At 38.2% G+C, this 14,428-nt stretch overlaps 1 protein-coding gene across 3 annotated transcripts in view; it reads right to left on the bottom strand.

Moving 5' to 3' along the window:
* Nucleotides 1–14,428, bottom strand: part of DOCK10 (dedicator of cytokinesis 10) — a 216,862-nt gene that overhangs the window by 81,354 nt on the left and 121,080 nt on the right. For all 3 annotated transcript variants that reach the window (XM_054723258.1, XM_054723257.1, XM_054723259.1), the window contains exons 5-10: nt 7,834–7,906; nt 7,435–7,557; nt 7,043–7,177; nt 1,748–1,931; nt 383–468; nt 37–120 (exon numbers count right to left, since the gene is read on the bottom strand). In XM_054723258.1, coding sequence (XP_054579233.1) covers nt 37–120; nt 383–468; nt 1,748–1,931; nt 7,043–7,177; nt 7,435–7,557; nt 7,834–7,906 — 685 coding nt within the window. The remainder of the gene's footprint in view (nt 1–36; nt 121–382; nt 469–1,747; nt 1,932–7,042; nt 7,178–7,434; nt 7,558–7,833; nt 7,907–14,428) is intronic.

Genomic DNA, 14,428 nt, shown 5'->3' with positions numbered 1-14,428 from the left:
AAGTTTCATGTGGGTTTAGAAAGAATTCCAACTTACTTCTATATCTGGATCCATGGAGAAGAGATTTAGCCTCTCCAGGTTTCGAGTGGCTTTGACAGTCTCTTCAGTTTCTGTGAGGTACTACAGAGAATACTGTGTTAGCTCCAGTCTAAATAGCCAGCTACTTACAGCTCAGCCCCATCAACATGGCAAGAAGTAGCCCCCTTAGTATTATCAGAGTTTTAATATCACCCATTGACACTTGACAAGTCTTATAAAAAACATAATTTATTTTTTAAATTTTGTGTTTCTTTAATTAAACCTTAAAAAAAACATTTCCATGAAAGCATTAACTAATAAGCAATGCAAATTCATTTGCATGATAATGTGTCAGCTTTATTACTTTTGTGAAGTCTGGATGTAGGCTGTTCTCTGAAGAATCTGTTTCCTCTGGTGTGCATTCACATGTGATAGAATTATCCAGCGAATCTTGAAAAGATACACAAAGACAGGTTATTAAATAACACTCATGAATCACACCTTTCTCTAGCCTGTGACATTTCAAAACTAGGTTAGACCCAAGAGCGATGAAAGATGGATGTTAGTGAACAGATGCCTTTACTGTATCTTGGTTCCAGTACTCCTTACTGTTAAAAAGACATTGACTGGGAAATCAGACCTCCTGATGATCTTTTGGGATTCTTTCCATGACACCATCCTGTGCCCATGAGAACTCTGAACCTTTACGTTCTACATTTATACTTGGTGCTGTCTTGACTTACTTCATGAATGCATACTAAAGTTTTCGTACATATGTTTTTATTTTTGATAACGCTGACTCTTAGGCCATCCGTTTAAAACTCACATTCTAGCTTGTGTTACTAAACTCTCTATGACTCTTTAAACATTAATTTTCTAGTTGAATATTATTAAGTAAATCATGAATGTAAAATACCTACTACGGTATACAGTAGTGGTGTTAAAAGCAACAATGATTTTTCTTCCTCATTATCCCATGACTTGTTCACTTAAAAGCACATGATATTTAGGCTACTAGAACTTAAAGACACTTTGTTTTCTAATGGACCATGATGCAGTGCAAGATACCTTAAAATAGTTTTCCTTTGGGAGGAGTGATTGACTCTAAAGGTGAACTTGTTTTCCATGTATTCATATATCTGCTTTATCTACCCTTCATTTCACTCATTCTCTCCTCTCTTTTGATCCCTTCTCTTTGCCTGGAGTGAATTAGAATCTTTTGAGGGAATTAGGATGGGCAGAAAAATTTATTTTATTATAAAAATCTCTAATACTATGTCAAATTTATGGAACTTTCACATATACATGAGCAGATCTCAGTATGGTCAAAAAGCATACATGACACTCCTTTCAAATAAAAGGAAGCAATGTATATCTGCCTCCACAGAGTATACTGTTAATGAATTAAATTTAATGAAAAGCTATAAAGCACAAAATATCCCCTCCAGGGTGACATCTCATCAGATCTGGGTACATTTTTTATACTGATGACAAATACTTCCCAACATCATTTGCTGGGCATCAGCCTCAATCACTGTCCGTCAAGTCAAAATTGTACCTATGTGTGGTGACACTGTTCAGTACAAGTAAAGATTTAGGGGCAATTTCTTGGAGCTCAGGGATGGATGAGCTAGACCTGCCAGCTACTATAACTTCTAGGAGTTTAAATGACCCAAATGCACAGGTCACACTTTGCAAAGGATGGGAGCGGGTGGTGATGTGCTCTTACCCAGCCCCAGATCTGTGAGCTCTGTGCTCCTCCGACCCTGAAGGGGTCCCTCAGGGCTGATTTGCAGGATGCGGTTGAGGGTGTGAATCCATTCATCCATATCGGACTCCGTTTCAGCCGCCAGCACAAAATAGGTCAGGTCATTCATTTTCAATTCAAAGGCATATTTTCTTAGTCTGTTATTCTTTGGTACAAAAAGAAAGAAAAAAACACATCAGATTAATAAGTCTTAGAGAGTGGGAGACATATTTTATGGGCTCCTGGTGATTCCAAAGGTTTTCCATATAGGTAGGTAACATAAAGAAATCTTCCAAAATAGGACACACGTTTAGATGGGTATGAATCAGTTTGTAATCCTGATACAGGTATTCAACTCTTACTAATACTGTTCTAAAATCTCTAGAGCCCCCACACTGTAATAAAGCAAAGCCTATATACTCAGGATAACTCAACTTTGTATAAGTAAAACACAAACTGGAGAAGAACCAGAAGATGGGAGTATTACTATCCTGTGAAATTGTAGATAAATATCAAAGTATAAATCATTTAATGGGAATAGGGTTGCTATTCTTGGTGGCAAGAAAAAGTAATTTTGAATATCCTCTCGTCAATGTCCTTTTTCTTTGGGATGCCTTTAGACACTGTCCCAAAATAACTTGTTCCTTTCAACTTCCACAACACAATTACAGCTACAAATAGGACACTTACTAAATACTCGCCATCTGTATACTAGGCACCGTGTGGAACATTTTACAGTCATTATCTTATTTAAATCTCCCAACAACCTTTTTGTGAACAATCATATTATTCCATTTAACATATGATGACATTGAGGCTTGGGCAGGTAAATTACAATGTGCTAGGAATTACATGGGTAGCAAGTGGTAGAGAGGGGAAATACCTCTTTAGACTTTAACACCCACTGAGATGACCCGGGTACAAAGAAGATGCTCAGTGAATGCCGTCCTCCTTCCTTGCTACCTCCCTGCCACAATCACCCACCAAAGGGGTAGCTGTGGCCTGGAGGTAATAGATTTTCCATGTGCTGAGAATAGACAGTGAGACAACACAAATGCCTCAAGAAAAAGTAAAATTTGGAAATTGAAGGAGAAAGAAGAATCAGTTTAAAAGCTAAGTGTGATTCTCACTGTAAAATGTCACAGTTCAAATGCTATTTTCTACACTCTTCCAATGACAAGCTATTTGCTCCTGTCCATACTTTTTGTACTATTGTCAAAAGTATTAGTTCCTTGCCTTGTAATGGCTCACTTGCAGGCTAGCTCCTTTATTCCCCCATGAGGTTCATTAGAGCAGAAGCTGGCTAACTGTCCTCAGTGCTCAGTGCAGTGATAACATTCACTCATAAAGAGGTGTCTATTGTGCTTGTATTTTGTGTCAGGAAGAAACAAAGTCTCTGCCCTGGCAGAACAGGGAGACAGGCCTTAACCAATTAAACACAGTGTGATATTGGAAGATAAACGTACTTACATTTTGTATGAATATATTGAAGAAAAGGTTAAAAAATCAAGGTATTAATATTATTTTTGAGAGCAAAATTGCTATTGGCATATAAGAATATAGCTGGTCTCATGAGAGCACAGGGCAGGATGGCTTTGGCGAGTAAAAGTCCAGAGCTGCATTTGGAAAAAATTATTTTGGCTGCAGTGTAAACAGAACGAGGAGTCACCAGAGAGGCAGTGGCCTCAAACCACTGTGTGCAAAGCCAACATCTAGGCAGCTTCCTTAAAAATGCAAGTTTTAGAAGCCGCACTCCCCCAGGGGGAGTGGGCAGACTCCCTCCATACACCCTCACACAAGCTTCCTGGGCTTCTGTCCAAGGAGGTCCATTGACCCTCCTGTGACCTCAGTGACACAGAGTGCCTAAGGACAAAGACACGTTGGCTGATAGCACATATAAAAAAGAGAGACAGGTTTCTTTAAAAACAAAAAACAAAAAAAACCAAAAAAAAAAAACAGCAAGAGAAATAGACAGGAAGGGGAAAAAACTAGAAGTGCCCAGAGTTCAGGATCTCACTTGGCTAGGATATTGTTAGGATATTGTTAATTATTTGACAATTGCAAATGCAAGCCAATCTCGGTGCTGTCTTGAAAACAAACAAGTTAAAGAGTCTCCTTGGCTAATCAGATGTTGTAAATCATGAGAACAGGGAGATGCAGCTATGCAAACTGCTAATACTGGGTCCAAGTTAAAAGTGGATCAAGCTGCAACCTGCTTTCCAATGCTGATGCTAAGAAACTAATAAAAATTGTAGAAAGATAACATTATGAAATCTTTTTTAAAATTTTGATTTCCTAAATTGCATTCTGTACATCAAATAAATTTAATGTTGTGGCCAAGTTCAACAATATTATTACAAATATTTTTTAAAACGTTCAGGAAATTATAATAAGCCCTTGGTTCTCACAAAGAGGTGTTCATAAATAAAATAAATATCCTATTTACAACTGCTCAGAAACCAAATTATTTTTTTTTTAAATTTGGAGAGAAATAGAACCGCTTTTAGTGTTGAGAGGTTTATGTTGGAGAGGACTAAGATGTCTAAAGTGGTTTTCTATCTCATTCTCCAAAATAATGGCATATCAACTAGCAAAAAAGAAAGGACAGAAATAGAAAATCAATGGAACATTTTAATAATCTTGAAATGCAATAGTTAAGTCATTAAAATGGTATTCAAAAAGTAATCATATTCCTTTCACTCCCCCATGTCCCCCTGTTTCCATGAAATCAGTGTTCTTTGTGTCCACTGCAACTACTTCGCTCATCCAAGCTCACCACAGCCCACCTACACGGCTTCATAAACAATAGGAAACTGAATATGGCCTCATGCCATCTGATGCGTTTAATGAGTTGTAGCAAACTGGTCTGTTTCTACAATGTTCATCTGGAAACGTTTCAAAATGGATACTCCAAGGACACCACTAAAGCCAGTGGAGGACTGACTGACTGTCGAAGAAAGAAGTTACCCAAACAAAATATCCCATCACACCAGTAATGGTGCTAGCATCTTTTACCGAATTTTTCAGAAACAAAAGAAGAGTTTTAAAAGGAAACACACAACATCAACTCCAGGTTACTGGTATTGCTGGCTACCACCCGTGCAATTCTGTCCATTCTCTGTATGTTTATTTGTTCATTTATAAACAATATTAGGTACCTTCTATGTGCCAAGTACATAGCATTAAAAAACACATGTAAAGTGCTTGCCCTCCTTGAACTTATATTCTAGTGTAATGGAGTGTCAATAAACAAATAAATAGAACTATCACATATATACTATGAATAATCTACACTAATAAAAGAGAAAGATGCAAATTGACCATATCTTCGTGACGCCCACCAGCCAAACAGGAATTAGTATGCAAATTAACCCAACAAAATGGCATGTTAATTTGCATATGCAGGTGCCGAGCGGCTTGGGGCAGGGCAGGATGCAGGTGTTCCTCACTGCCCCAGCCATTCAGGGCCTCTGGGCAGCGTGGGAAAGCGAGGCCGGAGTGGAAAGAGGCGGCTCCGGGGCTGCAGCAAAGACAGTGCTGGCAGCCAGGGAAAGGAAGGCCCATTCTTGCACGAATCTTCGTGCATCGGGCTTCTAGTGTAATATAATGCAATTTATCATCATCAGAGATAAATAGAATTTCACTCTTGCGTGTATTATCAGAACCTAATGTTTGAAATGAGTCATTTATGCTTTATTTTCACATATGATAGATATATATTTTTCTGTTTATCCTCCCACAGGCTGGAAGCTCTTTGAAGATGGAAGCCACATTTAATTCATATTTGGCTTTCCCACAATGCTTTGCATATAGAAAGCATTTCAATATACATTTGCTGAAGTAAACCCTACATCTAAAACGCAATGGTTAGAACTGCATATAAGCACATCTTTATAGTGTTTCCTGTGCCCATGTGGCTTACACAGGATAAATGTATGTGTGTACGTATGCCGGTATGTCCACTTCATGTATAACCAAAGGATTTTCTTGCTTTCTGTAGTTTTGGACATTCCTGTGCCTCAGATCTAATTTTGCCATTTATTAGCTCTGTGACTTGGGAAGGTATTTTATCTCTCTGAGGTGTTTTTTTGTTTGTTTGCTTTTTAATCTTCACTCAAGGACATTTTTTCCATTGATTCTTAGAGAGAGTGGAAGAGAGAAGAAAGATAGAGATAAACACCGATTGAGAAACACATCGATTGTTTGCCTCCTGAATGTCCCCAACCAGGGCCAGGAGCTGCAACCGATACATGCCCTTGACCAGAATTAAACCCGGGACCCTTCAGTCCGTAGGCTGATGCTCTATCCACTGAGCCAAACCAGCTAAGGCTTTTTTTTTTTTCAACACAGTGAGACAATAATAATATGAAATTTGAGGTAAGATTGCTAAAACACTTGATTGCTTCAATTTTTATGTAAGAGAGAATAAGGATAGCTATTTAATCAGAGTAGAAAGAATACATGTCTTGAAAGTAAGAGGTCCAAATGGGTCTGTGGAATTATCTGCTGCCCTTTGCCACAGTGGTTTGTGCCAAATTGAATATTAAGGACAATAGTCTGAAGATCAAGAGGTTGCAGAAGAGCATTGTCTGTTAAAAGCACTATGTCTGTTTCTTAAATTAGGCTCTTGGGAATCAATGTAATCCTTGTCTTTGAGGGAAACCTCCTCTTAAAAGGAAGATGATATATATGCACATTATAAATTTACTATCTCATATCTAATGATAAAGATAATATTTATGAAGTGTACCTTTTGAGCTATATGATTTACATGTTATCTTATAATATTCTTTAATTCAGTGGTTCTCTAATGCAGCTACACATGTGGCCATTTTCCTCGAATATAAAAGACTTGCTCTTGCCTCAGGACCTTTGCACGTGCTGCCCTGCTCATTTTTGAGTCTCTAGATCAAATACTTTCTCTTCAAACATACTTTTCCCACTTCTGTGAAATTAATAATCTTTTCCAATGTCATCATTTGTCTCTCTCCCTTCAGTATCCCTGTTTATTTTCTTTATTCCAGATTTCATCAATTGATTCTATTGTTTATTTATTTCTTTGCCTATTTTCTGTTTTTTCTTCCTTTAGTGAAAGTAAGTTTTGTGAAAGCAGGAATCAAGATTGTCTTGTTCTCCACTGACTCCCTAGGGTCTAGAACAATTCTTGGCTCATCTCAGATACTTCATAAATATTTGTGGAAAAAATAACTGATGACTGGATGAATATACTCTTTGATTAAAAAAAAAAAAAAGAGGGGAAAAAAGATTCCTACTCACCTGCACCACACCTGTACAGGAATCCAAAAAGATGCAGCCTTTGGGTTCCTTGGATATTTTTTCATCTTTGTAAAAATTCATGATGTAGGAGCTATCGGGCAACTGAGTCAGCTGAAAGTAGCGCTTTTTGAATGACTAAATAATGGAAAAGATACAAGAAGGTAGTTGAGGTTGCAGTGTGCTGTTACTCACGGAAACTAGCGTTTTTTCTAATTCCTTCAGGAGTGCGACACCTGTGGGTGCTGTTTGAGAGAAGAGCATACTCCTTTCTCATAAATAAAATATGACACAGAACATAAGCTCAGGTCAAATGGCTCTCCTCTGTGCTCTGACCGAAGGAGGGGTGTCAGGGAAGGTGGCAGACACAAAGATGCGTCCTGATGTCTCCTTACCCGCACAGTAATGGTATTGTTCACGGTGCTGTTGAAATTCCCCTTGTAGAGCCAGCCAGACTTGAAAACTCCAGTTCCTCCCGCTCCCCCACCGCCCTTGGAAGACGAGTGGGAGGTGGTATCCTGTACAAAAGCATCATTAGCATGACTGCAATCTTTTGTGAATCCCAGATCTTCGGCACTTGCACTTAAAAATGAGCCTCCTTTTCCTCTCTTTGACTCATCTCAAATAATCATGTTCCATTTCAAAACAAACGTGACTCATTTTGACTAAAAGCCCTCATACAAACAGTTACTGCAGCTTGATGAAAAGCTGTTCAGAACATGGAACACTCAAGTGAAAGACAGGCACTAATTCTCCTCATGTTTTAAACATTTCACTTTCAACAATTTACTTACTTCATCCTTATCAGCATCTTCATGGTCAACCTCAAAGGAATGTGAAGGAAGTTTCTCTGGCTTGTACTCTGCTCTAATATTAAAACAAAAATAAAGGCTCTGATTTGTCATTTGAGACACGGCTTTCATTGTCAGCTGTTTCCTGGGTAACAACTCCTGCGTTTTTCAATAAAATAATGTAACCTTGTGAAGATCCCATTTTCTTTGAAGGTATTAACCTTCCCCTACACCTGGACATCTTAATCCAGCCAATAAATCTCTATTTTAATCCATGGAGTTAATATTTATGCAGATTTACACACGGAATGGGACGAAGGTGAGCAGGACAATTTTTAGGTTTGATGGTTTACTAGTATACTTTCCTTTTCCACATGCTGATGAGATATTTTCATTACCTTTCTGCTTCACCTTTTTTAAGACTTGCCCAAGGTTACAGGCGGTCATTTGAAGAACTGTGTTCCAGAAAACAAGCCTGTGCTCTGGCCACTAGGCTGTGATGCTCCCCTAACCATGGTCTCCCCCAAAGTCTGCACTCATTATTGGCAATTGTGCTCACTTTGTGAATTTCCATGGGAGCATAGAAACCCCTCTGTGTCATAGGACACTGACAAGCTCAGGGGAGCGAGAGCATACACCTGGCTCTATACTCGGAAATATAAGACAGAAATACGTTTTCCTTGGCTTGATTCTGTCTCACACCTCATGGCTGAATGGAAACCAGATATTATCATTCAAGGTTCAGATCTTTCTTGATACCTAGCTAGACACTTTTACATGTAGTATTTGCATGGTTTATTTGTTTTCTTTAAGATGATGTATACTGTGTAGAACAGTGGTTCTCAACCTTTCTAATGCCGCGACCCTTTAATACCGTTCCTCATGTTGTGGTGACCCCCAACCATAAAATTATTTTCGTTGCTACTTCATAACTGTAATTTTGCTACAGTTATGAATCGTAATGTAAATATCTGTGTTTTCCGATGGTCTTAGGCGACCCTGTTGGAGAGCCTAAGACCATCGGAAAACACAGATATTTACATTACGATTCATTAACAGTAGCAAAATTACAGTTATGAAGTAACAACGAAAATAATTTTATGGTTGCGGGTCACCACAACATGAGGAACTGTATTAAAGGGTCCCGGCATTAGAAAGGTTGAGAACCACTGGTGTAGAAGCAACCTCACAATCTGACTATTGAGAGGAAAAAGCCCAGTAGCACATTCAATATTCCCATCACAAGAGACTTCTATGTTTAAGGTATTCCAGAGAGCATCACTCAGCCAACTCCATTAGTCCCTAACAATATTCTTGCTGACCTATGTTCATAGAAAAAAAAGTGCAGACCTGTGTGTGTCAATTTAGATCCTACTGTGAGGGTAGGGTGGGTGAATGTCTTTTCATTGCTGGCTTTTCTTAATTCTGAGTTTGCTTTGATCAAATTCAATGGGAATGCAGAGCTGCCTTAATTCTTGGAGGTTATTCTTTGCCACTAAATGATTCAGTACCCAGATAATACCTGCTACACAGAAGACCCCCCAATAATATATACCAGAAAAACAAATCCCCAAACTGAGGAAGTGTGCATCCCAAGGAAGGAGAGAGTAGATAATTAAGCATACATAAAAAAGATAATTTCCCTGGATGAAAATGGTTGTTAAAAATTCTAAAGAGGGGCAGAGAAAAGACTGATCCACGTAGTGGTGGCAGAGACCAGATTTAGACAGGGTGGTTAGGGATGGCCATTTAAGTTGAGACTCAGCAGAAGCTGGCTGTGTGATGATCTGGGGGAGGTCATTCTGGCATAGTGAAAGGTGACAGTACCGGTCCCAGGGAGGAACCAAGTTGGAGTGCCCAGGAGTGGAAGGCTGGGGGCTGGAGCACAGTTGGAGAAGAAGAGCAATAAGAGGTGAGAGCAGCCATGTTAGAAAAGGCATGGGGGCTATTGAGGGCTCATCTTTCCCAGTCATTCAGTTCCCACTGCCCCGCATGGCACAACCCTCCTTGCCTTTAAGTAGCCATGTCACCACTCAGTCTCTCATGCCTGCAGGGCCGTTAAGCAAGGACTGTTTACCCTTTCACAGACCATGGAAAGATAAGCACCTTTGCTCCTGAGTTTAACATTCTTCCCCCAGCAGCATTGTGTGGTCTCTGAGTGTTTGGGATCCTGAAGTAAAGGGCTCAGTAGGGACACCCTGATGTTGGAACCCAACATTAGCTATTATTTCTAGGCAGTCTCATTGCTCACTTCTACACCCAAATTACTCCCATCGCCCACATAAGGGCTTGGGGATGCCTGAGAGCTTCCTTGGTTATAATTGTGAGGTTAGGGGTGAGTTACTAACCCTCTCAGTGCCCCACTTTCCTTTATACAGCAGGGATAACAGTTCCTACTCTGTGGGATTATGTGTGCTAAATGAGATAACATACATACGGCACCTAGCACATTCTGACTCACTGTTGACACTCGGAAAACATTCTTTTATTTAAAAAAAAAATCTATTCTAATCCAGACACTTAAATTGGTTACATTTTATTTGATATTCAGTCACAAAATACATTCTATAAAATGTTCTTCTTTATATCAAATCAGCTGTAGTAAAAAACTTAGATATGTCATATATCTTTGTGTTTTACCCTGTGGATTAATGTGATCAGTGGCATCATATATATTTTCTAAATTGAGGTATAACTGATCAATAATATATTAGTTTCAGGTGTATAATATAATGATTTGTATATACAGCAAAAATTATTGTCTCGGTAAGTTTAGTTAATGTCTATCATCATACATAGATTTTTTTTTCCTTTTGATGAAGATTTTTAATATCTACTCTTAGTAACTTTCAAATATGCAATACTCTATTACTAACTATAGTCACCATCCTGTACTTTACATCCCCATGACATTTATTTTGTAACTGGAAGTTTGTACCTTTGATCCTCTTCAACTGTTCTGCCTTCCCTCCACCTCCTGCCTCTGATAAACATCAATCTGTTCTCTGTATCTATGAGCTTGTTTTTTCTTTTTTGTTTGTTTTCAAATACCCGATATAAGTGAGATCACATGGTATTTGTCCTTCACTAACTTATTTCACTGAGCATAATTCTTTTGAGACCCATCTATGTTATTGGAAATGGCAAGATTTCTTTTTTTTTTTTATGATGGAACAGTATTCTATTTACCCATCAATACAGTTAGATTGTTTTTATATCTTGGCTATTGTAAATAGCACTGCAGTGAACATGGGATGTATATATCTTTTCAAACTGGTGTTTTCATTTTCTTCAGATAAGTACCCAGAAGTGAAATTGCTGGATTATTTTTAATTTTTTGAGGAACCTCCATACTGGTTTCCATAGTGACTTAGTGACTGCACCAATTTACTTTTCCATCAACAATACACCAGGGTTCTCTTTTCTCCACATCCTCACTAACACTTCCAACACTTGTTATTTCTTGTCTTTTTTATAACAGCCATTCTAACAGGTGTGAGTAGATAGCTAACTGTGGTTTTGATTTTACTTTCCATTGTCATGTACCTGTTGGCCATCTGTATGTCTTCTTCGAAAAAAATGTCTATTCAGAGCCTCTTCCCATTTTTAATTAGATTGTGTGTTTTTGTTGGTTTGTTTGTTTGTTTTTTGCTATTGAGTTGTATGAGTCCTTTGTATATTTTGGATATTAACTCCTTATCAGATATATGATTTGTAAATATTTTCTTCTATTCAATAGATTACCTTAGTATTTTGTTGATAGTTTTGTTTGCTGTGTAGAAGCTTTTTATTTTGGTGTAGTCCCACTTTATATTTTTGCCTTTGGTTTCAGTGTCAAAAAACAACCATTGGCAACAATAATGTTAAGGAGCTTATCCCCTATGCTTTCTTCTAGGCGCTTTATGGCTTCAGGTCTTACATTCAAGTCTTTGACCCATTTCGAGTTAATTTTTGTGCATGGTGTAAGACAGCAGCCTAGTTTCACTCTTGTGCATGTGCTGTCTAGTTTTATCAACACCATTTATTAAAGAGTTGCTCTTTTCCTCATTGAATATATATTGTTGGCTCCATTGGCATCATACATTTTTATGTCATTCTGGAACCACAAGTTCAGCAATTTTTTTTATTCCTAATGTGTGAAGGCTTTACATTTCACATTTCTCCAGTATCTTCCTATAAACAAACACTTAAAAAAGTGGGGTTCTTAAGCCTTAATAATAATACAATTTTAAATTTAAAGAATAAAAATGAAGGAGATAAACACACGCCTCTTTTTTCATTGAATTGCAAGTTTTCATTTTGTAACCTCAGCAACCCATAAAAAGAAATGATCAATTTTAATTGTTAGCAGACATAGGAGAATTCTCCTAATATAGGAGGTATGAAAAGGATTCACTTCTAATAGCCTCAGAAGGCCCAAGTAAAGTATCTGTTCCCACTACTGACCTAAATACATGTAGTCTTCAGTGGGGAGTGCTTAGCTTTGTAAAATAATTTTAAAAAGAGTTTTGCTAATCAGTGTTACAGTCTTCATTATTTCAGGGGATATGTGAGGATTATATTTCTGGATTATAGTCTAGAAATTCTGATTTTCATTTTGAATATATATATATATATATATATATTTTGAATATATATATATATATATATTCAAAATGAAAATCAGAATTTCTAGACTATAATATATATATATAAATAATATTTTTCTTTAAACTTTCTTACTTTATGGCAGCCTTCTTCTTCCCTATTCATGGTATCAACTTCCACTTCCTTTAGTTAAAGTAAAAAAATTCTCAACAATGTTTTGGTTTCTATTGCGTTTCTTCTCTCAAGATTTTTTTTCTTATGCTCTATGGGAATTCCAATTCAACAAGACTCTGTATTTACTGAAGGTGCTTTCTCTATTGTTTTGATAGAGGAAAAATACCACCAATCTTTTCTTTCTTTTATTTTATTAAATTTATTGGGGTGACATTGGTTAATAAAATTATATAGGTAATGTTGCTGGTGGAAATTGGGTTCTTCCATGAGATCAGGAGGAAAGCACTCCAAGGACCCACTCATGGGAGATTGTGGTGTGGAAGACTAGCTAACTATACTAACAGTTTCAGGGGTACAATTCTATATACATCATCTGTATATTACATTGTGTGTTCACCACCCAAGTCAAGTCTCCTTCCATCACCATTTATCCCCCTTTACCATCTTCTTCCTCCTCCCATCCCCTTTCCCTCTGGTAATTACTATAATGTTCTCTGTTTCTAGGAGTTGCTGTTTTCTTAAACCCTCCACCTTTTCACCAAGCCTCCCAAACCCCTTCCCCTCTGACAGCTGTATTTATGGCATCACAAATATAAGAAAAGAAAAACACTGTTTGGGGATAAAGCCACTAAAAATTTCAAAGGACCTAAAGACAGTGGAGTTGCCGAAGCCAGTTTGGCTCAGTGGATAGAGCGTCGGTCTGCGGACTGAAAGGTCCCAGGTTCGATTCCGGTCAAGGGCATGTACATTGATTGTGGGCACATCCCCGGTAGGGGGTGTGCAGGAGGCAGCTGATCGATGTTTCTCTCTCATCGATGTTTCTAGCTCTCTATCCCTCTCCCTTCCTCTCTAAAAAATTAATAAAATATATTAAAAAAAAGACAGTGGAGTCATTTATTTGAAAGCCTAGCTAAACACTGTTCACTACACTTCATATGCAGTGTCCCCAGAGCGTGGTCACAACCTCCAAGTTGTAACCACTTCTCTGAATTATTTTGGAAAACAGGAAGTCTTGATGTGAGAAAAAATGTTTTGCTTTTCAATTGCACCTATAAAACTTGTGTGCTAACAACCAGACGTTCTGAATTACTCACGCACACCTAACTGTGTGATGGGACCTTCTTAATAAGCAGTTGCAGAAAGTTATCTATTAAGAGTTACCTGACTCTAATGGAATGCCCAGAGATTGGTAAAAGTTAATGTTCACTGTTTTTTTCTTTTTTTTAAAAAAAGACCAAAAAAAAAAAAATCTGCTGCTTTGGAGGAACATTGGGTCTTCATAGTAATGCAACTCCAAAACAAATGACCTCTCACCCCCACCCCCTCTCTCACCCCTCTCTTTTTCCTATTCTCATCATTGCAATCCCTTTTTCCATAGAGTAGAACAAGTAATCTTTCGAAGAGGTAAAACAGATCATGTCACAGTCCTGTTTAAAATGTCATGGGCTTCTGTTGCAATGAGAGTAAAATCCAAGCTCCTTTCCAGGGCCAACAACCTTTCCTGCCTAGGTTTCCAGAGTTTCATTTCTCTACTCTCTTTCCAACCCTCAGCTCCAGCCTCCCTGGCTATCATTCTGCTCAAGTGACCATGCTTGTTCCCACCTCAGGACCTTTGCCCATCCTGTTCCCTCTAGGAACCTTTTCCCAAGATCACAGTGCTGGTAGTGACTGCTACTTCAGATCTGAGCTCAAATGCCACCTTCTCAGAGCCATTGCCCAACTCTTCCTTCCAATTCTGCATTTTGAAGTTGAGAGTGCTTTCAAGTATCCAAATCTGGAAAAGATGTTTTTTGGGGCAAGGGAAATCTTGGAAAGTGGTACCTAAGTCTGAGCCATG

Source organism: Eptesicus fuscus, chromosome 11, assembly GCF_027574615.1.
Source record: "Eptesicus fuscus isolate TK198812 chromosome 11, DD_ASM_mEF_20220401, whole genome shotgun sequence".
In the NCBI taxonomy this organism is placed as follows: Eukaryota; Metazoa; Chordata; class Mammalia; order Chiroptera; family Vespertilionidae; genus Eptesicus; species Eptesicus fuscus.
The sequence above is the reverse complement of the archived record's forward strand: the minus strand, read 5'-3'. Positions and strand labels throughout refer to the sequence as shown.